Source organism: Eleutherodactylus coqui, chromosome 5 (genome assembly GCF_035609145.1).
Source record: "Eleutherodactylus coqui strain aEleCoq1 chromosome 5, aEleCoq1.hap1, whole genome shotgun sequence".
In the NCBI taxonomy this organism is placed as follows: domain Eukaryota; kingdom Metazoa; phylum Chordata; class Amphibia; order Anura; family Eleutherodactylidae; genus Eleutherodactylus; species Eleutherodactylus coqui.
The window spans coordinates 243,020,613-243,046,521 of NC_089841.1; the positions used below are offsets into that span (position 1 = coordinate 243,020,613).

The 25,909-nt window shown below is 47.4% G+C and overlaps 1 protein-coding gene across 2 annotated transcripts in view; it reads left to right on the plus strand.

Annotated features, from left to right (window-relative positions):
* The window catches only part of SHB (SH2 domain containing adaptor protein B), a 118,968-nt gene that overhangs the window by 39,762 nt on the left and 53,297 nt on the right, over positions 1 to 25,909 (plus strand). For both annotated transcript variants that reach the window (XM_066604391.1, XM_066604392.1), the window contains exon 3: positions 21,075 to 21,287. In XM_066604391.1, coding sequence (XP_066460488.1) covers positions 21,075 to 21,287 — 213 coding nt within the window. The remainder of the gene's footprint in view (positions 1 to 21,074; positions 21,288 to 25,909) is intronic.

Genomic DNA, 25,909 nt, shown 5'->3' on the forward strand with positions numbered 1-25,909 from the left:
GAAGGTTAAGCCCTAGCTGCACTCCAAAAAAAAGTAAGTAAAAAGGATGGCATCAGAGAAAACTGCGCTAACGTGAAGGAACCCATTGGGTTTCACATAGTGCAAGAAAACGCATGTATCACATCATGGCAAAATCGCACAATTTTGTCGCCTGTGTGAAAGCGGCCCTAAAGGGCTTCTGTCATTAAAAAAAAATAATAATTCTATACCTGCCTATTCTTTCCCCGTCAGTCTGCTTACCAGATCTTCACCTCACCTGTCTTCTCCTGGCTCCTGCATTCTGTGGGGGTCACCTCACCTCCAGCTGGCTGATTCCTCTCCTTCCTGTGAGGTTACATTGCCGGAAGTAGTCTTCCTGCCAGCCAATGTACGTTACTTCACAGGCCAGCAGGGGGAGTGCCGATCTACTGCAGAGGCTGCTCATGTGAGCCATCTCTGCAATAGATCAGTACAGGGATGGGACCTTCACTGACCCGTCCGGAAGAGAATGTGAGGAACGCAGCCTTCATAACAAGCCGCCGGCGTACAGTGAGGTGACCCTGGGGCACTAGAGAAGCTTGTGAACTACATGTGATGGCCAAAGAAGGTCCAAAAATACAAGAACCCCAACCAGACCAAAAATGGAACTTCATGATCACTACCTTTAGTACTTAGCAGGAGGTGATGGAGGCCGTATGGGAGAACAGCCAATGCTCCCCATGTCACACTAAACCTTGGGGCTTCCAGGCACTACAGAGCTTCTACTACACAATGGCCTTCATGGTTTATTCTAATGTAAATCCGCCGACTGCTGATGGAATTGCAATAAAAAAAATCCTCCAATTTTGTATTTTCAAAAAGTCTAGAGCTTCTGAAAAGCGGAGATCAATGCAGAGAGCTGGAGGGCTTCGCACGCTCCTGTCCTCACTAGTTCACACAGGGGGAAGCATTGCATAATTAGACTTGGAACAGTTGTAGGAGAAAATGAGATGTCACTTTCCAAGGCCATCTTGTGGATTTAAGCTAGTGACAAGGCCGTCCATCCCGGCGTAAGCAGCCGGCTCTGTCACTGCGGAGCGCCATAAATTACCGCGCTCTCCAGATTGTGTTTGTCCTTGGCCCAAAGATACTGCCAGACAGATCCTCCGGCTGCACAAAGACCAACCTGCCAGCTTGTTTCTCCTTGGAAATACAAGTCTACATATGGGGGCGAGTGAAGACTTATTAATACCCGCTTCTACGTGCGTTACCTCTCGTTACCCGCGCAAATGTAACGTCGGGGAAACCCCTTCATATCTCCTACCTTCTTAATGCACAGAACAGCATCAGAACAGACATGTCTTCCAGGACATTCCATTAATCTTGTCTGACCCCTTCTGGTCTGTTTCTCATTAAAGTCTCTAGTTCCAGCCAGGGTTTTACCTTAATGCAGTTTTTGGCCGTACAGACGGAAGCCGCCGGCGGACGCAGTGTACCGAGAACTGCTGTGACGAGCCCACCTTGCTGTATAATGTGTATAGCAGAGTTAATTGGTTTTTAACATTCATTTAGCTAAAGGGTTAAAGCAATTCTCCAGTCCTGGACTCGCGGATGGTCAAACCACTTCTCTGATAGACTACCAATGCACAGTGTTCATCGGGCAGGGAGAGAAGCTGCTCAACCGTCTTTGTTGGTCCAGGACCAGAGGGGCCCTTTAACTAGTTTTTAGTACTCCAATAAGAACATTGCTCACATTTCTTAAAAATGATATATTTGGCCATGCCCAGAGCCTTACCAAATGAGTGAGTGGCTGTATAATGGCTTATTGGATGATGGACCATTATGTAGCGCCATCTGTGGGTTGGTTTGCTTCACACAAGGGCAGATTCCAGTATGGAATAGTGTTGAAGTCTACTCTCGACCTCTGGGGTTGATGGAAATCAACACCCCTTCCCTGCCCAAATTGACTTGCCACATAGCATGGATACTAAGGCCGAGACAAATCCCGCATGCAGGATTCCACTGTGGAGACGGGCTGTGAGCCTGGCCGGCGACCACCCGTTCCTGCAAAATCGGTAATGCTGATAGGATCTTCCTGCACCCGTCGCTAGACAATGGCGCTGGTACCTATGGCTGATATGCAATGTCATTAGGTCTTGAGTTGTAACTTCTTCCATTCTCATGGAGACTATTTGGTCTCTTGATGCAGACAAGTGGGTGAGAATAGGCGATCTGTGGGACACCCACTGGATATGGGGGGTCTGGGTCATTTTGGATTCTGCTAGTAGATGGAAGATCAATTTTTGAAACCTAGTGGGCTTTAATAATGACCCAGCATAGCTGATGGGCCTGCCCTCCTCGCACTGCTGGTCACGGAGCTCAGTGCCGGAGATGTGACCGCTGATAACCTGCTTCCTCTTATTCAGCTGAACGCTATTTGTTTTGGATCTTCTGGATGGGAACCTGCTGTGAAGAGGCAATAAAAAACTATATAGAAAGGTCAGGAATTTCCTGTGATTGCAGCACTGCTGGCTCAACCAGTCGGTCCGCCCCGGCCAAGTATGAGGCATGACTCCAGCCTGATGCCGTATGACCATGCCGAAGCTGCCAGTAACCCCGAAGACTGTGGGAATATTACAGGTGTGACTCAGCACCGCCATGTACGATTGTGGGAATTGTGTTATTACAACTCCAGAACACTTGGGGCGCTGTGTAAAAAAGAATGCAATGATCTGGTGATCTCCCAGAGACATTTTATTTACAATAGAACTTTATTAATAAAAAATAGAAAAATATCTCCCCTTCTGATGTCTTCTGACTGGAGTAAAGAAGGGGGCTACACAACAGTAGGCACGGTCCTGGCCCAACTTTTTTGAAATGTTGCTGCCATCAATTTCTAAATTTTTTTTCCAGTTCTATGTTTTGCCGTGAATAAAGTATGGCTAGATGAGATTTCAAAGTCCGGTTGTTATTATTTTTTTATTTAGATTTACATTTTACCCAACTTTTTTGAAATTGGGGTTGCATTACTTTTGATGGTTTTTAGCTTCCGATACAGTACACAGCATGCTTATGGCACACAGAGGTCTGATGATTAGTCCAGTCACCCAGAAGCCACTGGTTACCACCGGTACGGCATAGCCTGTATTCTGATGTCAGTTGGATCTGGTGCAAATATAGTCAGAATAAGGATGCAAGGGACACATGTTGGGGTCCGCTTTACTCGCCAGCCCTGGGCACTCCATGGGTCAATTGAACCGACCTTGTATCATCATTAAAGGGGAATTCCGACAAGTGAATTATTATACGCTTCATAATGCGATAACCTGAATTTTACAATATGTTTTGACTCCAGAGATATTGCTTACCTCCGCCTTGCTGTTATGCTGGTCGCACATGCTCAGTGCCTTATGTATTGGTGATTGTACAGTTGAGTGCACTCGTCAGTCACTGGCAGTGGGGCATTCTGGGAGATGTAGTTTTTGCATTTCCAGCACCCATTTTAAATGGGAAGCGGTGGCGCGGGTCGGTAAGAAGGTACTGATGGAGGTTTCTAATAATGGCAATATGTGGAAATGTTGGAAACGTTGAAAATTTTGCCCATTCTGTGGAATAACCCTTTATACTCCAGGGTGATCCAAATTCAGTTCAGTTGCACCACGAGGGTCGAGGTCTTGTGTCGCATGGATGCTAAAATGCGGCCTTGTTCTGACTTCTTGAGTAAGACCTTAAGTTGCAGCCAGAAGTTGTACAACCAAACGGCGTGGGCTAATCGCCACAAATTGTTTTATGTGGGATTTTTTTGTAGCTCCTTTTTATTTACAAACCTCACCGGCCTGCAGAGTCGTTAAAAACTTCCATACCTGAGATTTAAAGCCAAATATCATCTTGGTTTGGTTCTACGGCGGTTTGAGCCGCCGGCCCAGGGGCGGTGTGTTCCTGTGCCCTCGCGTGGTTGTGACTACGGAGTGTTGTGCGCTGTAATCTATCCGAGCGAGAAGGGCTACAAGCCTCTGAGTTGACGGCACGGCCTTCAATAATTCACGCAGATTGTGTCCCTTCGAGGATGTAACGTATTGTCTTACTGCTGACTCGGATATCATTTACGGGCGGCGCGGTATTCATGGAATTCAATAGCAAAACAGGAAGTTATTAACACAATTGAAAGCATTTAGGAAATGATCGGCGTGAGACGAATGGCACGCAGGATGACTTGTACATATCACGGCCGTGTGATGGGAGCCGAGGAATTAATGGGCGCTTATCTACTGATTACTATGTGGGAACCTGACTCTATGCAAGAAGATCCATAAACTCCATTCCACATGTTGTAGTCATCAGTAGATGGACTAATTAGTAAATCCGCCCTATAATTAGATGTGGACGGCTGCTTTCACTTCAGATCGACCGTTAATACACTTATGTCCTAAAACTTATGACAATGGTGCTTTGCAGCAACATGCTGGGTTAAAAGATCTCCTAAACTGAACCCTCCAATGCGGGGAAAGATTGGGCATACTAGATATTAATATGCCCGATCCTTTGTTCCTGTTGGATATGATAGTCTGGCAGCATCTTATTCACGGGGAGCAGGAAAGTCTGCACATCCATGTGCGTAGTTATGTCCAATGTAGCTTTAGCACTAGGAGGAAGTGGCAATGGTTTGCCGGCCTTTGTTGGCGTTTACGCCCCCTGTCATGCTGCTAGCTTCCAATTGGCTGCTGGTGTCTGCGGTCCAATCCCCACAGCTTCAGACTATATGGATTATTGCTTCTGCAAGACGCCACTGGCGCCTGACATCGGGCACACAGCAGCGCTGGCGGCAGCAGAAGATAGCGGGAGAGACTCGCCCCCTACACCCGTTGGCGGAAAGTAAGTGGACAGCTTCAAGGTCACCCCCTGCCGTGATCAATCATCACAAGTGAGGGCAGAGAGCAACCACACCGGCCAGCCAAAGATGGAGCATGCCCTATCCATCAGGGACGAGGGCAGAGAGCAGCCACACCAGCCAAGGATAGCACATGCCCCATCCATCAGAGGTGAAGGCAGAGAGCAGCATGAGCAGCCGCGCAGGAGTTTCATGGAGGGCAGAGAGGAGCAGCAGCAGTCCAATGTTGACATGTGTGAGCGTGGCAGCTGCGGGAATTCCGGCAGGGAGACATATGTCTGCGCTTGTCAGGAGGATCACTGGCGTACCCAGTGGCAGGGGTGGACGGCTCCGAAGCACAGCCACAATACTGACAGCGGGACCGACTGATCAGTGCTGACAGGAGGCGACATGACCGTGCAAAGTGACAGCGGGAGCCGGGAGTGGAGCTGCAATGCGAGGCACTGGAGACAGTTCCAGCGGGGTGGAAAGGTGAGCAACACAATCTCAACCTGCCAAACCCATATCTCCACCCAAACTTCCAGTGGAGACTTAATACAACAGTACCCAATGGCTCTTACAGGGGCTGACAGGAAGGGGTCATCTATTAATACTGTGTGCGCCAAAGTCTCACCTCCCATTATCGTGGTGCAACAGAGACCTGGATCATTAAATGGTAAAGTTGGAAGGGACCTCTGGGTCCAACTGCTCAGTGCAGTATTCACTAAATCATCCCAGAGAGATATTTGTCCAGCCTGTGTTTGAAGACTTCCATTAAAGGAGAACTCGCCACCTCCCGTGGTAACCCGTTCCACTCATTGATCCCCCTCACTGTCTAATATCTAATCTATTCCCTTTCAGTTTCATCCCATTGCTTCTAGTCTTTGTGCAGGTGAGAATAGGGCTGATCCCTCTGCTTTGTGACAGCCCTTCAGATATTTGTAGACGGCTATTAAGTCTCCTCTCAGCCTTCCTTCTGGAAGCTAAACATTCCCAGATCCTTTAACCGTTCCTCATAGGACATGATTTGCAGACCGCTCACCATCTTGGTAACTCTTCTCTGAATTTGCTCCAGTTTGTCTATATCTTTTTATAAAGTGGGGTGCCCAGAACTGGCCACAGTATTCCAGATGAGGTCTGACTAAGGAAGAGTAGAGGGGGATAATGACCTCACGTGATCTAGACTCTATGCTTCTCAATACGTCCCAGAATTGTGTTTTCCTTTTTGGCTGCTGCATCACATTGTTGACTCATGTTCAGTCTATCATCGATTAGTATACCCAAGTCTTTTTTTCACATGTGCTGCTGCTTAGCCCAATTCCTCCCATTCTGTTTGCTTTTTTTTTTTTTTTCATTTTTCTTGACTGGCGATGTGTGTTTACTGCTCAGTGATACATTTTGTGCTCTCTCGCCTGCAAGTGTCTCTAATAAAGTGGCCGTTGAGAGTAATATGTAGTTTAGACTAAGCGCAGTAGCTTGTATTGCCTGCAATCGTATAGAGCGGAATATGAGGTTTGTATTACGTGACCTTTGAAGACTCAATAGGTTCATTCTTCGTCTGCTTGCTCCGCGGTGATGAAGTGTTGTGCCTTAATGACTTGCGCTATAACCCGCGCCGCCGTATCAAGGAGGTTTTACTTGTGACCTTCCCTTGGTTCATCTTGCTGTGGTTGACAATGAGGCTTTTCTTCTCTGGCGCGGAGACAACGTGTTCGCCTGCAGAGCTCACCTGTGATGACTCCGGGGCAGCGGTGCAGACAGACGTGCTAGCGGTCCTAGACCGTAATATTACTCATGTACAGCAGGTTACTGCCGGAATTCAATACTCGTATCGTAAACATACCAACATACTCCCCTCCCCCACATAGTTTCTACTGGTACCATATTGGAATACATGCAGCTTTTTGATCGCCTTTTATTACATTTTTTTATCCTTTGGAGACTGGGAGACCAAAAAAAAGTGCAATTCTGTTAGCTTTTTTTTCTTTTCCAGTCAACGTTTACTGCGTGGGGCAAATAAACCGTTACTTTGATAGATGAGACTGTTGGACGCAGCAATACTATATATATGTGTGTATATAAAATATTTACCTTTTTTTTTTCTCTAAGGGCTCATGCCCATGGCCATGACGGGCTCAGCAAGTGAAATACTGCAGTAGGGTTAGTCACACGCGCGCCCCCCCTTCCCCCACACACACAAAGACCCCATACTCTCCTCTGGATATGCCTTGCAGCTTCCGCATGGCGCGCCGGCAGTGTCATGTGACACAGTGGGCGGGGCGTGTATTCACGCTATACTTCCGCTGTGATACAGTGGAAGTATAGCTTGACAGGCGGCTTCCATTGACTACAATGGAAGCTGCCCGCGTGTATTCCCGCGGCAAAGAGAACATGCCGCGGTTTATTTCACGCTGCGGAATTCCAAGATTGAATTCCACAGTGTGAACATTGAGCTATTAGGTTCAATAGAACCTAATTTTCAATAGAACCTAATAGCTGCAGTAAAGCTGCGGACCGAATCCGGTCGTGGGCATTAGCCCTAAATTATGGCAAAAAAGTGTTTTTTGTTTTTCTTTTTCTTTGTTTTCTCTTTTTTAAGTACCCATAGGGGACATGAACATGCAATGCTTTGATCGCTCCAGCAGTATGTGATACCATAGTATTACATTATACTGTGATCTCACAGGCATGGCTTGATAGGGAATCTGCAATGGCAGTTTTGTGGGCTTTCAGAAGGCCCCCAGCTGCCATGGGAACCTCCAAACTCTGATCGGGGGAACTTAAATGCCGCTGTCAGGGTATGCCATAGAGGACTTGGATAGCAATGCCCCTTTAATAGATGCCTTAGACATAAATAGAAATAGCTCAATACATTTGGTGTTGACAGATTTCTAATCATTGGTAGCCAATTAACCCAGCAGTTTAGTAATGGCGCCTTACTTGTGCCGGGGAGAGCACTAATGGCCTCTAAATGTGCAGTATTGTACCCACCCGTGGCCTAAGAGGAGGAGGTTGGGAGTAACAGGTTGTATAGAGCGCCCCTCCATATATACAGCCTTGTTATACCCGCAGTCTTACGGAGAGTTTTTCTGTTAAATGCTGGATATTTGGATAGTTTTCTATAAGTTTGTGCCCCTCACTCATCAGTAATATTGACTCCCTACTCTTATTACACGCATCATCTTGTGACGGTCAGGCGTCAGAATTCCCGAGTCCCAGGTTGCGCCTCCGTTTATGTGACGGTGGAGACAATTTGATCGGATTCTATTTGTAGATTGTGTCTTGCGTTAAATATCAGAAGCGACGCGGTGGATGCAGATTGATTTGACAAGCTCATTGCCCGCTCACCCGTGTGACCAGCGCTCCATTTACAGGGAAGGCTCTCCTTGCCGGTGTAACCCGTTAGTAACCTTGTCTGGGAAGACTATTCTGTTACTTCTGAAGGAACTTCCACAGATCACCTGAGGAGTCCCTTAATATCTCAGGGGTGATTTGGGGTCCGATCTAGCAGCCGAGATGTGGGTGTGATATGTCCAACGAACCAAGGACTTACAGGTCCGCTTCAGTTGTCACATTGACCGTGATGAATTCATTGTTTCAGAGCGGCCCTGTAGTTGGGTGGGCACCACACGGTTGGCATCGATTTCTGTAATCTCAACCATTACATTTTAAGTAGTATTTTTGAAACCCCCCTCAGATGTAAATCTGCTCACGGTTGCTGTGTGGGACCTACCCTTTTAGTTAGGGTCATTGAATTACGAGGCAAGTCCCGTAATTTTCTATATATGAAATTCTCAAGGCATGGCTTGCTGGGGTTTCTTGAGTAGTGAGACGGGGATAGAAGACCCAACAGAATGTCTATTTACCAGTATTTTTGCTGCTCTTCTCCTTTATTGCTATACTTACTTGTGGCCCCTATTCCGCCATTAAAATGTAAATATTCATAAAGATTTTGGTAATCTGTCCTTGAAGCAAAAGTCCAGCCTCGTCGCCCCTTACTGAACCCAATAAGAGATCTACAGCCGTGATGGCGAAGCTTTTTAGAGAACAAGTGCCCGAACTGCAACCCAAAACCAAAAGTGCCAACACTTCAGGGGGCGGGGCTTATCAGGATGTTTTGGGGGTTTTTCCCCCTCCTGCCATCATTATTAAAAGGACACGGCTGTTTCAAAATGGTCAGGGTGCAGATCGACTGCCGAATTTCTGCCACAAGTAAACATACCACAGTAATAGTGACCCCCATAGTGGTCTCAATAGTAAGTGACCCCATCAGCAGTAAAAGATCTCCACAGTAGCCCCAGTAGTAATAGTGACCCCCCACAGTGGTTTCAGTAGAAAGTGTCCCCCTCAGCAGTAAGGGCGCCCACCCACTGGTGATTTGCGTTTCTCTGCGTTTTGCGTTTTTTCTCAAGAGCAATTAGAATTGAATGTACTCCTGTCCACTGGCATTTTGCGTTGCGTGGCGTTTTTTAACATAGGAACTGTCAGTTGCATATGTGTCCTTATTTTTCTCCTAATGCACCCATGAAAGTCAATGGAAATTAATGGAAACGCTGCGAAAAACGCCGCGAAAACGCGGCGTTTTTCACACACGGAAATCGCAAACGCCAGGGGGTGGGCGCCCTAATAATGATCCTCCCCCCCTTCTTCCACAGCAGCCTCAGTAGTAATAGTTACCCCCACAGTGATCTCAGTAAGTGACCCCCTTCCCCCTCAGCGGCTCCAGTAGTAATGGTGACCGCCCCACAGCAGCCCCAGTAGTAATGCCATTACTACTGGGGCCAATATAGGGAACACTATTAATAGCAGTATCCCCTATATCAGCCTCAGTAGTAATAGCACACCCCTGAGACCCATATACTTACCCCCTCTTCCTCCTCGAAGTGCAACTGCTCCTCTGCTCGGCGCTGCTGCTGGCGCTGATCCCAGGTGCACACTGTAACGTCAGTGTGTCCGTCTGAACGCTTTCTCCCCTCTGTTCTCGCAGAACCAAGGAGAAAGTGTCAGGGGAGGAGGATCCTGGGTGCACACGGACGTCAGTGTGCACCTGGGATCAGCGCCGCTGAGTGAATACTATCAGAGGAGCCACGGCACCCTGGCCGGTATTCACTACCATGGTGAGCTGATGCCTATTACACCTCTGTGTCTAGGCTTGGTATTACAGGCAAAGTTACCCTTGAAATAAATTAGATCTATGCCCTGTAATACCAAGCTTGGCCACTGCAGTGGGAACGGAGCTATCTGCTATCTGCAAAAATTAGCTTAGTGAATGAGTACACCAGCCCAACGAACAGCTGCTTGGAAGGGGTTCTGGGTAGCGGACCCCTCCTAATCTAAGGATGGACAATCAGTAGTTTACAACTGGAAACTCCTTTTTAAGCCCAGATAAAAGATCCAATCAGGGACAAGTGAGCTGGAGCTGACGGCTAGACATGTTGCCTTTGTAAGAGGGTCTTTAGTGACGGCTTCATTCTGCCCACTTACTGCAATGGATGACGACCGAACTGAAGCGCTAAGCGGCCGCCTCTGTAAAAAGAATACATTTGGTTTTGCGTCTCGCCAAGTTTTCTCCCCGGACTTGTTTTATTCCTCTGACCTCCGCCTCAACTTGTGAAAACTTTGTAAGCGGAGATCCTTGTAGCTGTCTGCTTAACAATCCGCCTCCACTTTGTATCAGCCGGGGTCCGGCAAACCGAAGACGTCTGGTAATCTGTAGTCAGAGGAAGGCAGCGGGAGGCGAGCACTGCTTACGGGGCTGCAAAGTCAAGACGAGTCCAGAGCCGATGCGGAAGTGTTGTACTTACCGCAGGCTGGGTAGGTTTTATCTGCAGCCGCCCGCCCTCCAGCAGCGTCGTCTTGACGTCCTCTGTGATCCGACAACCGCCGCGTCTCCGTTTACCAGCGAGTTGTCCTGAAGATATTCTTCTCATCCAGCCCTCCTATCCCACTATTGTGATCCGCGCCATACTTATAAAATATGAACGATGATGACGGCTGTGAAAGTGATGCGCGCTCCGCTGGAGGCGCTCCAACCGCCCTTGTTCAGCTCCATTGTTCTCCTCATGCATACATTAATGTCGTGTCTACCACAACTCGTTCTACTCCTCCGTGTCTGAGCGTCTCCTGGACGTGGGAAATGGCGCGCTGTGTTTTTGCGGAATGAACAATGCTTATTTGCGCGCACCGGCGACTTTTACTGTACTTTTTGTGCCTGCTAGGCATGACAGACAAACGCGGCGATTGAAATGACTAATTCCAGATGTGATCTTTTTCCGGAGCGATTACGCAGTGTTCTGTGAGTCTCTTTATTATTTGCATATACCCCCCCTCCCATACCCCTGATTTTCACGAGCTGCAGATGGCCCCCGCTCACTCCGTCGTCCACTGATTGACAGCCTGGTCGTCTGTGCTCAGTGATGGGCAGGCAGCTGTCAATCAGTGACTACAGAGTGGTGTGGGTGAGGCTAGCTGCAGCTCATGTATACAGAGGACTACTTCTTGTAGTCCTCTAACTTATGGTTACTAGTAAGATGTAGGCTCCCCCAATGTACAGCACAAATACATACAGCAGACATATCCCTGCAATCGGAGAGCTTGTCACTACTTGTTACTGCTCTCAGGGAGGTGCAGACAAGTGGTGACAAAAGGGTGCCTTTACACCTAACTACTTACTGTTGGCACGAGCGAACGATGTCCGAACTCACTTGTGCAGTCTGTTTATTCAGGCTAAATCGTTCGGTCACTCGTATCGACTGTACCAGTGACTGAGCGGTAAGTGGTTCTACCGAACGGTTGGTGAACGGGTCAACGGTGCCATCCATGATTGCATGACATGAAGGGTAGGGGAACAATGTAGTGGCTGGCTGCTGCGGCCTGGGGCTTCCGCCGCGGCTGGCTGCTGCGGCCTGTACACCTTATGTCAGAGGGGAGATCCGGCGCTGGGCACAGCAGGGAGTCGGGAAGGGGGGGTATAGGGTTTATTTTTCACCATGTTTAGCTACAACCCCCTTCACTACTATTCAAGTAGGGCCGAACATACATGTTATATGTTGCTGAGGTTAAAAGAATGAAGGAAACTTGAACACAGCAATAAATCTTTTCAAATTCACACTGTGGTTCTCCTTTCATGCTGAGGGCGCTCATAGATGGAACTACTGTCCATACCAGCCAAGGTGATTGCTCGTTTGTCGTTGGCTCGTGTTTTAGATAATCGTGCAGTTTTTCACTCGTTCATTTTATGCCAGGTTAGAAACCATTGTTGGCTCGTTCGCTTATCGTTCGGGTTAAATAGCGCTCGTCCGCACCCGCTCATCACTTGTACAGCCACTGTGAACGAGGTACCTGCGGTATAAACTATATAAATGATGACTGAATTCACTCGTTCAACTGATAAATCATCTCGTCTTAAGGCCGCTCGTCTTCCAGCAGGGCAGAGTGCATCACCTGCTGTGTATCTGCGCCGGGCACCTTGTGCCAATGGCTGTTGAGGTCCGTGTTGTACGGCTGCTGCTGCATTGATGGATGCCTCCTCTGATCTCCCCGCACCCACATGGTCCCCACTACTCATCTGCGCCGTTCCACATATAGGTTTCAGCTCTTTCTTTGCTGGCTCTTCTGAGAGCGGAGGCAGATGGTTGGATGATGCCAGTTGGGATGGCTGCCTCCTGCACCCGCAGCATGTCTTACACGTACAGCCTGGTTTTGGCTACTGTTGCTTCCATCTGTGTGGATTGTGTCCCCCGTGAGCCGCAGTTTCTGTCCTTGGGCAGATGCATCGGGAACCAATAAAAGTCTAATGAGCTGCCGGCTTCAGTCTGCAAGTGCTTACAGCAAAACACGGCTTGTTGGCCGGCGCTGCAGCAAACACTGTAAGCCGCCACTCGTCTGTCTGCTGTCGGCGTTCAAGTAGGACAGCAGCAGAACACAACCTAGAGTTTTATCGAATCCAGATGTCAGAGTATGCCAAGCCAACGAATCCTGCCCACAGGTATGTGCCAGCGTCAAGTCCTAGTGCCAGCGGGGAAATGTTAGTGCGGATCACTCGTCATGAGCTGAAGTGTGGAGATGGGATGTTATATGCTTCCTGCTCCCGGCTTCCTATATACACCGCTGTGACGCTGACTAGTTGGCCAGTAGATAGAAGAGCAGCGATGGGTGGCGGTCCTACAATCTCCGGGTTTATGTTCTGGACATTGCTCCTTCTGCCCCTGCAGATAATCCGAAGATACCGCTGAGATGGAAGGGACATAGACTTAGAAATAATGGTGCTGCGGGCACAGTCACATTTGTAAATTAAAGGTGAAGGTGAGCTTTAAGTAGACCTGAGCCTTGGCCGTGCCCAGTATGAAATTAGCCTGGTGATCAACTGGTTCCCTCCTTCACTTTAACCCCTTGGTGACCGGCCTATTTTGTGTCTTAAGGACCAAGCGATTTTTATCATTGCATTGTAAGGGCTCGTTCACACGGGCGCATGCGTACAACGCCGCAAGTCACCTGCAGCTATTTACACATTACAGTCCATACGATTGGCGCTGCCCCTGCCTGGATCTGACATCACGGACATGAGTGGTTTTCTGGATTTATCAGTTAGGCCAGGCTCACATGGCTATATGCGGGATTGCTGACCCTGCATACGGCCGCGTAATGTACTGCGTATGGCCGTATGTGTATGGGCTGTAGTTATATCCGCGACCATAGAGCACAATGGGCGCTATGATCACGTATTCCGTGGTAAAATAGAATATGCGTTCTATCTTCCGCAAGCGGAATGTGCAATTCTGACCCACAAATGTGATCAACTGCATAATCTAATGCACGCTGCATTTGATTGATCCGCGGATGAATCGCTCGCAGAACCCGCTGTTACTATCCGGCCGTGTGAGGCCGGCCTAACAAAGAAAAGTATATAAAAAGTTGCATGTATGTTAAGGAAACGCAGGAAAGGGGCACAATCCTGTTGATAAACTGGACACCTTTCCGCATGGGTTCTCTTTAGTTTACAGTCATGTGCTGGAAACCTTCTGTATCAACGCATGGAGATTAAAAGGTTAATTTTGTATTTAGTTTGTAAAATAACACTAAGCAGATCAGTAATCTTTTATAATGAGATTTCCATGCCACGTTGGCAAATAAAGCTCCCGAAGTCTCTGCACCGCCATCATGATTGACAAGCTGCTGGAACGCCCAACATCCCATACAATAGGCCTGGAATCATGTATGCCCCTCACACGTGTTGCCTGGCCCATAATTCATGCATGTGTGAAGTTGCGTGTTTTACAGATTGCCGTACCGAATCACTAATTTGCGTTTCTACTAAACCTACAGCACAAGCGTGCTCTGTATATGGAGTAATAACCATGATGTATTGCCAAATGTTAGTCTGCCCAAACTGCAGGCATGTTATAGAGCAGGAGGAGCCGAGCAGATGGATATATAGCTTTATGGGGGAAGATTTAGTAAAACCTGTATTTTATTAATTTATATCTCTGCACATTCTGAGCTGTAGTCCTGTGGGCGGAGCCATCTGTGATTGACAGGTAGTCATACACAGCTCACTGATAGGACCGCCCATTGGACTGTTCATCTGTAAATGTGCAGAGATATAACTGAATAAAGTACAAGTTCTACGGACTCTTTCTGCATTAAACTATATATCCATCTGCTCGGCTCGTTCTGCTCTATAATATGATGCCTGCAGTTTGGGCAGCATCATCCAGCTGACAGACTCCCTTCTAAAGATAGGTAGGTATTCAACTTGATGATCAGAAGATCTCTGTGGTTGTAAACAAACTATGGAACAGCAAGGAAGGAGGATCAGTGGATCCACAGGTTGGAGGACCAGTGGATCCACAGGTTGGAGGACCAGTGGATCCACAGGTTGGAGGATCAGTGGTCTCTTTGGCTGTAGCTCATTCAGGAATTGTAGATGAGGAAACTGGGCAGTAGCTGCCGTAGAGGAACCTGTGGATTGATGATGAAGCAAAGATACATACTTGCAGAATTGACCCCAGGCTTGTGCTTGCTGTCTCCAGAGACTTGTACAATTTGGTATTGACTCTTACAGGATCACACCAAACACAGTAGATTCACTATGATTTAACTTATTTCTTAAAGACCCCTCACGAAGCCCAAGAATGTGTGGGAGGGGAGGCGCTCCCCATCTCCTCACTTCTTCCACCCGCACTGATGACTCATTGATTGGGAACAATGGCTGCACGTCCTCAGCCACCACTCCGTTCACTTCAATGGGGCAGATAAGAATACAAGTGCTCAACTTATTTCATCTTCAGCAGTCGCATTAAACATGTATGGAGTGGTGCCGTGCGTGCCTGACCACTGCTTAATTCAATGTCCTCATTCACTTCGGGGGTCCAGCGAGCCTGCAGGGTGGAGGATGGGGGAAAAGGGACCCCTTTTTCGGGCTTGGTAGGGGTCTCTGCAGTGAAACCCCCACCAATTCAACTTACCAACTATCTTTATGGAGGTGATACAAGTTAGTTCTCTTACAACCCCTTTAGTCTGTCTAGCGAGGGTATATTATGGAGATGCAATGTGAAAAACGATGGCCTCTCCTTGAGGCAGCGTACCATGTAAGGGAGGAGACCTGAAATCTCCAAACCTGCATAAAGGCCCATTTACACACTATTATCGCTCAGTTAGTTCAAACGATGGCTTTTGAGCAATAATTGTGTGTAAATGCTACCATCATTGGCTTTTCGGCCGAACAAGGATTTTTAGTTCAGCATAAAAACCATTATTCGGCTGGTCAGCTGATAGCAGGGACTGCATGCTGTGATTCTCCACGGGTGCGCTGATGACATTGTTTTCAGCTGCTGTCCCACTGGAGAACAATAAAGCTGTATGCAGATTACAGACCACACCCTGTTATGTGCATGCAGCAAAGGGAGGCTCATTTGCATGCAAATGAAGCTAATAAGCTACTAATGGGTAATTGGTGCCCATTAGTAGTTTATGCAAAATGATTGCTCAAAACTGTCATTCAAACTGTCTTTTGAACAAATTTCGAGCGATCAGCTTTGCGTGTAAATGGGGCTTTAGAGGGGAAACTAGATAAGATAATGTGAATATTTTCTTAAGAAAACCCTACCATAGTCAGCAACAACTTGGGGTATGCTATGACATGTTGAGATGCAAACCTCCGAAAGCCCCAAGTGTTATGGGGGGAGGGCTCTCTGCACTTTACCTACAGCTATTCCGCTAAGCTGGCGGCTCCAGGAAGTCTGCATCCTTTCTCCTTGTGGATTCAGAGTAAAGACTCCAGCGTTCCCCTTTGATGCCATCTGCTAGATTTTGTCTTTTATGTGTCAGGAGATGCAAGTGATGCCAATTGCACCGTACGTGTAAAATGTGGGGGGTTGTTTTGTTTTTAGACAAATGATCCTCCTTTCCCCGGAGGTGTTTCACTGGGAGCCCCCTTGGCTTTCAGCACAATGTAGAATTGTCTATTGTCACTTACCGCAGTCACTGTAGTCCTCGGAGGCAGTTGGGTTTCTGAAAGAAAAAATTAAATAGTTGAATATGATACAATTAAAAAATTCACATTTTTGGTTCCTTTTTGTTTATTTAGTAACTGTTCAGTTTCTTGGCAGAAAAAGTGCTGCCATCCATTTTGGGGTCTTCAAATAGTAAATTATCTTCAGTAAACTGGAGGTCCGAGTGTAGATGAAGCAGCGGGATCAGGCCAGAGGAAGGAACTTTATCATGTTTCTTTTACTTTGTGATTTGTTTACTTTTTTCCCTCCTGGATATAGATGCGGCCCTTATACGTAGGTGTCCTGTTACTCCCAATTGCACAAATTTTACAATATATTGCAAAAAATTCTGTAAAGTTATGTTCCAATTTACAATTTAAGGGGCTGTACCATAATCTACTTATCTCAGCTATCCGTATCTCACCTCACCTATCAGGGCTCAGGATGCCCCCTACAGACCACCAGTACAGAGGAACGTCTGACCAGACTATTAGGAGGTGTTGAGACCAGTGGATGAGGGCACACAAGGTGACCGGGCTCAGGACGCCCCCTACAGACCACCAGTAGAGAGGAGCGTCTGACCAGACTGTTAGGAGGTGTTGGGACCAGTGGATGTGTGAGGGCACACAAGGTGACCGGGCTCAGGATGCCCCCTACAGACCACCAGTAGAGAGGAGCGTCTGATCAGACTGTTAGGAGGTGTTGAGACCAGTGGATGTGTGAGGGCACACAAGGTGACCGGGCTCAGGACGCTCCTACAGACCACCAGTAGAGAGGAGCGTCTGACCAGACTGTTAGGTGGTGTTGGGACCAGTGGATGTGTAAGGGGACACAAGGTGACCGGGCTCAGGACGCCCCCTACAGACCACCAGTAGAAAGGAGCGTCTGACCAGACTGTTAGGAGGTGTTGGGACCAGTGGATGTGTGAGGGCACACAAGGTGACTGGGCTCAGGACGCTCCTACAGACCACCAGTAGAGAGGAGCTTCTGACCAGACTGTTAGGAGGTGTTGGGACCAGTGGATGTGTGAGGGCACACAAGGTGACTGGGCTCAGGACGCTCCTACAGACCACCAGTAGAGAGGAGCGTCTGACCAGACTGTTAGGAGGTGTTGGGACCAGTGGATGTGTAAGGGGACACAAGGTGACCGGGCTCAGGACGCCCCCTACAGACCACCAGTAGAGAGGGAGCGTCTGATCGTCCGACAAGCACGAGCAGCTCCAACTGTCTTGTTGTTCGCCATCCAGAGACAGGTAGTGCCATTACACCACGCTGTCTGTTGGGATAATTTCCAGGCGCTTGGGACACAGCGAGGGTCGCGTGTGTTATTTGTGGTATAGAAGTACTATTTTTGGGAGCCCGTCATGGCGGCTGATCTGCACAGAGACTGCGCCCTAATAGTAGGTAATAAGATGGGCTCCATGAATATTGGTAGTACTAATATACTTTCTGTCCTCCAGTTACCTGGCTGTCTGGGTATATACATGAGGGGGGGACTCTTATGTCCAGGGCCATTCTGCCGCACAACTGGAGTCATAATCACTAGAAAATGTTTTTTTGTTTGTTTTTTTCTTTGTCACTGATGACCCCCAAAAAAACGGAGCAGACTGACTCCCACCAGAAGAAACCCTTCTACTGTCAATCTATACAGTCCATGTGTCCACTTTTAAATGCCCCCTAAATCTTTTATTGAGCGCACAGATCATGCTGTTATGCCATTTACCAACCCTTAAAGAGGTGGTCCAGGGTTAGAAAAACATAGCTACTTTCTTCGAAACACAGCACCACCCCTTGCCCATGGGCTGTCTGGGTATTCCAGTTCAGCCCTATTTTATCTCAGTGTAGCTAACCTGCAATACCAGACACAACCCTAAGGACAAGGGTGGCACTGTGGCTGGGGGAAAAAAACATTTCAATCCTTTGCTCGGGCAAACCAAGAATCTTGAGCTTCTCATTCAGTCTTCAAGTGGACGAGTCCAACCCGGATTACTTCTCATTAGATGCCCTTCATAGCTCTCTTCTGGTCCACGTTGTGACCCGGACACTTGTAGACAAGACCTCTTCAGTTGAGGTTGGGCTTGTCTTAGTTTTTGGCTTTTCTCTCCATAGTATACGTTGTTTTTGCTTCTCGCATTCTGTCATTCGTTGACAATGTGGCTCTTAGTACTTAATTCACGAATGTGAGCGGGCGTGTTAATGTGGCGGCCCGGTGTCAGGATCTCTGACCAGGAATCGGTGAAAGTAAGCCGGAATTAGAGCGGACGCTTATTTAATTGTTCTTATCTGGATAGCCTTGGCCGAGAGCCAGGAATTTGTATAAGCTTTATCGAGCTCCCCGTCTGTCAGTAAAGACAATCCTTTAAGAAAATAATGCCGCTGCGGGGGGGGGGGGGTTTGGGGGGGGGGCGGTGAAAATGGTGCCTTTACAAATGGCTACAGCACACGGCCTAGCCGATTTGAATGCCTATTACATGAGATAAATGCCAGGGTCCCGGAAGATTAAAACCTAATGTGCGCCCCATAGCTGTTCTCTACACCCATTCCGAGCACGCAAGGTGTTAATTTAAGATGTTGGAGTTAATGGCTGCCAAAATCCATTAAAGAGCACAGCGGGGACACTTTCAGGCCCATCTTGACTCTGTAAGCTGCAGGCGATCAGCAATCTTTCATTGACCCTCTAAATGCTCACAGAAAACCTTGAATTGTCTCATGTGGAGCATGGTGGTGAGCAAGGTTTTTGGGTATTTTGTCGCCCCCCCCCCTCCCCTCCTTGCCTTGAAAGAAGCCGAGACTTATAATCCTTATAGACAGCCTTCAGCATCGAGTGATTTAAGCTCTTTAGAACAGCTTTTTGGACAAAACAATGAGGGCTTTAAAGAGCAGTAGCCATTTAAGATGTAGAAGAGCCACTACAAAGGCCCCCCGCCTGCCAGGTTCACTAGCCGAGGGCTGCTACTAGTCAATTGCTCTACTAGACACATACGGTATATGCGGTCTTACAATTGACTCCCTTCCGCCATTGTGCACATGGGCTCATTTGCTACCCAATTACCATTTCCGTGTAGAGTAAACATAATCTACACCAATCGGCCATAACATTAAAGACCAATTTGCCCCATAAGTGTGCTCTCTAATGAAGAGGACCCTCTTACAGGGGCAGGTAATTCTCACGTTTGAAGATTGTATCACGTAATTCCAAGTTTGGCCAAGCTGTTGATCATTATGGCCAGTCGTTCACCCCCATACTGTTTACTTGAGGAGATGTGCTGCCAATAAGTTGTTTTATGCTGTTGGCAATAAGTGTTTGTTATAATCCCCAGCAATGGGCCTACAGAGGGCAATGATCTAGAAGGACCGTTTGGGCGATCAACAGCCGTGTTAGAGGACATTTATGGGGTTTTATAGTACTTAACGGGGTCGTCCTACTGCTAGTTCTTTTGCTGCAGGAAGTGGGCAGCTCCATACATAGTGCAGTGGCCCAGGTTGGTACTGCAGGCTGGCTCCCATACACCTCATTGACTTAGCCTGCAGTACCAATCCAGGCCACTATTCAATACTTAGACATTTTGTTGCAAGAAGCAGACCGCTAACAATTGATGACTTGTTGGTGGGGAATCCGCCACTTGGGAACCATGACTATCAGCTGTTATCGGGCTCTATGTTGGTGCTGACAGAGCCTGAAGATGATGGCTCCATCCACCTTGCAACGGCCCCGGTTGGTAATGCAGGCGCTAACTCAGGCAGCTACAGTGATGTCAGAGCGGTCGACTTTCAGATTGGTCCGCACTGACTGCAGGGGTGAAAGCTGACCACAGATCAACTGTTAATGACCTATCCAGAAGACAAGTACCAGAAAACGCATTTAAGTTTGCAACTTTGTAATGCTGGATTTGCCAGACGTGTTCATTAAGGACTGTGTGGGTCAAAGCGTACACAAAGCTTTAAGTATCACATTTTTCTTTTCACCCCTACCTAATTGAAACACTTTTTAAAGATTTTTTTTTTTTGTGGTACCAATGGAAAATATAACTGGTCCCGTAAAAAAAAGGCCCTCGTATAGCGGTGTCAAAATGAAAATATGATTGAAAGTGGGGTTGGATAAAAAAAAGTGCTATCGAGGGGTTAAAAGGTTAGTAGTTGGTGAAATACGTCCTCCCTGCTTTGTATACATTCAAGTGGATGGATTTTGTCTCAATGCTCTGAAAATCTTGTTGCATAGCCGATCATTCCCGGTATAGAGCCGGCACTGTTGTAGGGTTCAGCGCCGTTACCCATTCTTACTGAAAAGCTCTACATTTAACCAAACTTTCAGAAATTGCTGTGTCTACCGCTGGTTTATACCAGGGGGGGGTTCCTGGGTGTGATGAGGGGGCCGGGAGCTGAATTAGTTGATGCGGCGTTATATAACATGCAGCTATTCTGCTATGAACTTCTATGCTGCTGTTACTTCTAGTTTTTCTTCACTTTTTGGAAAGCTTTTTGCCAACTACTACATACATTACAGCTCCCGTACGGATTGTCCTCCAGCCTTCTAGAAGACCTGAAGGGGAGATCTGTCTCTTTCTGTAATAAGAGGGCGACTTTTAGCAGTGCTACCGATTTTTTTATTTTTATTTTTTTTGCGGAGGATGACTTGAATTCCCATATGTTTGGGTTTTTTTTCCCTTAATGTTACAACTATTAGTTCTAACGTGTTGAATGCACAAGACGTATCTTACTGCACTGCTAACCAAATGTATTCTCTCCTCATTGCATAGATATTCAAAAACAGGAGAGCCAAAAGCCGACCCAGAAAAACATCCAGTTGTACGACACGCCGTATGAGCCAGAATGTAACGGAGTGGAGTTGGATTCCGAAAGCCTTGTTGGCCTGCGAATGCGAGAAAGCAAGTTGCCTCAAGATGACGACCGGCCCGCGGACGAGTATGACCAGCCGTGGGAATGGAACAAGGCCTTACCGGCTCTGGCAGGTATCTGACCTTCTGTATCTCTGGGCCGTCGGCCGTCTGTGATCCTACATTGTGCTGTTGGGGGAAGTTCAAAGTAAATGGTTAACTTCCCGAGTTGCTGAACATATAAGCGTCCCCTCGGTGTCTGTCACCCGGCCCGGTGCTGAATGTCACACAAGAATATTGTATGTTTAATTGGTCTAGCAGACCACCCAGGATCCCGTCCACTGGGACCCTCGCACTTCAGCATCTGGTTCTCTAATCAGGGCTGCTCCCGGAGGAAGAAGTGACACTTGTCACCCGTCATCCGCATGATTAGGTGATTCCTGGAGGAGGGGGGGAGGCCTCTTCTTGGCTACAAGCACACAGTTAATTGATTATTGCCTCGTTTGCTCACTGGCGTCTATGCAAACAGCACAAATGTTTTATGTACTACTTCTTACACGGGTACAAGTAGGATTAACAAAAGGGGAAAAGACTGGAAAGCCATTATTTGTTTGGTTTTTGTCAGAGTTTGCAAAAACCAATTGGCCCTCTGGCCGACCGTGGCTGAAATATATCATGCATCCACGTGTGCGGGATTCAATATATGTATATTTTTCTTAGTTGAAAATGCATAGCACAAAACTGCCCTTCCCACATAATGTGGAGAGCACTTGGGCGGTTTGCTCTTGCTAGGTTTTCTTCAAACTGCAGTATTTCTAATCCCAACCGCTCTTGTGCGCATTTCCTGGAAACCGCTCTTCACAAAGTGATCAGCAGTGTTCGTCCGGCTTCACACGGGCGTATTTGCGTGCACAAAATCTGCGCATGCAATACAGAAAATAGGACCGTTGCTGCATACGCAATGGAGCCGTAACTTTGTGCCCCGTGCAAAGAATTATCCATAAATGGCGCCTCTGCAGAGCAATGCAATAGTCACATGCAAACTTGCATGTACATTTGTACTGCTCTTTTGCGCATTGGGTGTTGCATATTTGCACACGCAACTGTGTTTTTCACTTTCAGTCCCGTATGTTGAAATTCATGTGTTCTATATGCTTGTGCAAATGCACAGAAAAATAGAACATGGTGTGTATTTTTGGGTGACGGAATTTGCGCACATAAAATACGTGATTGTGAAGGAACCAATTGAAATGAATAGGTTCTATTTACTGCGTATTGCGTGCACAAATGTTGTGTGCCCAAATACGGTCACATGAATCTGGCCCTAACCAGAACAAGCAGCAGGTCCAGCGGCTTCACATTCAGCATTGCAGCCTGCCACATCATGGTTTCATATTCTAGCCCAGCGTTTCCCAACTCCAGTCCTCAGAGCCCCCAACCGGTCAGGTCGTCAGGATTTCCCCAGTGTTACACAGGTGATGTAATTATAGTCAGCGCCACAGGGGTACTTACTATAGGATATCCTGAAAACATGACCTGTTGGGGGGCGCTGAGGACTGGAGTTGAGAGAAGTTTGGGAAAGCCTTTAAATACTCTCTCCTTCCATGAATCCACTGTAACATGGCGTAGTTAGTGGATAGGGTACAAGTGTGTTCTAATATACGGCGTTAATTGGTTTATTTCACTGCAGCAGTTTAAATTATTTGTGCCGCCCCGGTCATATTAATTTTTATAACCAGCAAGTCTAAATAAAATCCCCTTTCAGTGGAGTTGGTGATTGACAGCTTGGAAGCGCGTTGGGGATGCTAATCGCATATGGAGTAGCTGGCAGTCACTCGGGCAGCATTGTTGTGCAGGTACCATTTCTAATTATGTGCTTAGTAAATATATTAGCTGTTGGAACTCATTTGCTGCCCAGTAATAACATATCAGATTGTACAGATACTTATTGGCACGCACGTTGACATTTGTGTGTATTTGTCTCGCGGTGTCTGCTGCCGCGCCGCAGCGACGGGCCCCTTCCTCGCCCACGGCTGCGGGATGCCAAGTTACATCCAAAAGCTTTTATACCATTATGTAATAAAACGCCCGGGGCTGATTCCCCAACTCGCTGCTATTTGTATGTAAAACACCTGCCATCTCAGGGCTGCAGACGGGAAGGGCTGATCCTCGCAGGTTTTCTACAGCTGCTTTGTCACTTCGCTGTACAGACTGGTGCTTCTAATGAGAGCTGAGATCTCTGCAGCGGGCACTTTGTTTACAAGCCTGCCGGCTGGCATCGTGCGTCGTTCTAGAGCTTCATAAATATGGAAGCTGGTGGTTGAGGCGGGTTTGCTGCCAGACAGCCCTCCTTATACCGGGTCCACATTAGAGGACGTCTGATTTGGCAATGCTTTGGAGATATCCTCGGCTGTCCAAAACGGAGCAAGATGGCTAAGACATAATGTCGTCAGTTTCCAGTATTTATAGATTTTCCTTCATACTTTTTTACCTTTCATGTTCTATCAATTTTGTTTACTGCCGGTTTCACATCTGCATCGGAGTTTCCGGTCGGTGGTTCCGTCGCAGATCTGGCTGCAAGTACCAAAAGAAAACTCTGCATGCAGCACTTTTTGACCCAAAACCGGGCAGCTGGGCAAAAAGCGGGTGTACCTCCATTAGTCAGTGGGTACCGCCTGGCGCGGTTTTGGTTCTGTCTGTGGGGATTCCCCTTTCCTGCTTCCTGAATGAAGCAGAAAAGTAGAATCCCCAGCGCAGAATACCACCACTTTTATAATTGAAATCTCAATTGAATTCTGTGAGCTGTAGTTGTGCTAATTACTATACAACTAATCACATCACTGTGAGATGTGCCGTTCAGCTATGGAATGCACATGCAGCAGCCTGTTTAAGTGATAGAGGGTGCTTCCACCTACCGTTAGGCCATTTAAATACCACAGTCTGATTTTTACTGTGGCAGCTAAATGGTTAATGGCTTCCAATTTGCGGCTGTTGTGGGCAGGTGTCGGCTGTCTGACCGGTGACATCCACCATGTATGGGGTTGGTTCAGCTCTCGGGTCCACTCCATAGAAACTCTGCTGCAGGAGGTACATGTACACCCTTTAGCATTAAGGGGTTGTCCCATGAAATTAATTTATTCACTACCCCCAGGATGGAGAACAGCTTAGTGATTGTTGTAAGTCTGATCACTGGGGCCCTTACTAAACATGAGTCCCGAGCGACCCCCAACTGGATGGAGTAATGGTGGTACATGTGCTCTACTGCTCTCAATTATTTCAGTGGGATCCTAGAAGATGGTAGATCTCAAATGCTGGGTGACCTCTGGGATAGGGGATAACCTAATTACTTGGGGCATCACTTTTTAAACAAACACCTATTGAAATGCTACAATGTCCATCGGCGCTGGTTTCGGCAGGTCTACCCTTCTAGATGGGTCCTTGAGGGCTGCTTCACGCCGCTGTAGTTTCAGGCTGTGTAGCGTTCCTGTATTCCACGGACGGCCCAATTATGAAACCAGTCACATGCACAACTTTTCAGATGGACTATTTTTCCCGCATGAATATGCTGCATGTTCTACTCTCACCGATTTCTGTTGGACAAGAGTAGGACATGCAAAATTTGCCCAATCCACGTAGATCGGACATGCCGGTGTCCATGAGTTGTGCCCTTGTTCCTCGGGCTCACGTACATATAGCTGTGAACGCCCATCTTGATCTCAAAGACTGGGTTTGGTCCGTGAGTGGACCCCATAGTCTCCATCAGCATCGGAGGTGGTGGCCCCCGCTGCTTTTGCATGTCGGTGATGGATGTTTGTACGCCACTTGACACAGATTTAAATCAATTAATGATATTTTGAATCTTTCTCTATTTGCGCCTCTATCCGTGCTGAAAATACCTTTTATTAAATGAAGCGTTGGTCTCGGGTGTCTTGCATCCTTGTTAGTATGACAATGGGTGAGGTCCGCCCGCACCGCCTGCTTATATGAACCTGCTGTGTTATCTCTTTCCTCCTAAGTTGCTCAGAAAATTGCTCTCTACTTCGCCTCCTCCTGGTTTTCTCTCTTGAGGTTAAGTTATCATGAAGAATTAAAATGCAGTTAATTTCTGTATTAAATAGTGCAAGCAGGACGTCGGAATGGTCCCCGCTTGCTTCACTGCATTCAAAGGAGGTAATTGGCTTTTAATAACCTTTCCATGCAGTTGGAAACAGATATAATTAAATCTAATCCTCTCCTACAAACTTTCCACCGACTCCTCAATCCTTCTCTCAAGGAGCGCTGGGTGTTGGGCGCTAAACATCTCCGTTGCCTTTGTAAAGCCTCGAATTGCCGAGTCTCTTATGACCACATTAAATCAAAGTGTTCGCAATCGTTTCACAATCGGCCACTTAACTCCTGACACTACTTTGTGTGCTAACCATATAGGAAGTGCTTCCGGAGTTTTCTCCTGGAACGCCAAGAGAAAAAAAAAGGCTTTCGACTTTCCTGACTACTGCCATTCTGGAGATATCATGGTGCCCTCATCTGCTGGGGCGTGGGGCAGTACAATATTTGGCAGCGATTTGTGCCAATGCATTAAGCATCTATAGTGCATCTATGTCCTTCAAACGACCTTCACAAACCAACCATGAGCAAGAAGTCCTTTAGAAACCCTACTCTATGGCAAGGCTAAGGCTGCAGCTTCCATCAGTACATCACCATGGCTAACGCACAGTCCACACTTCTCCACTGACGACCTAAAAGACATTCTGCCATTC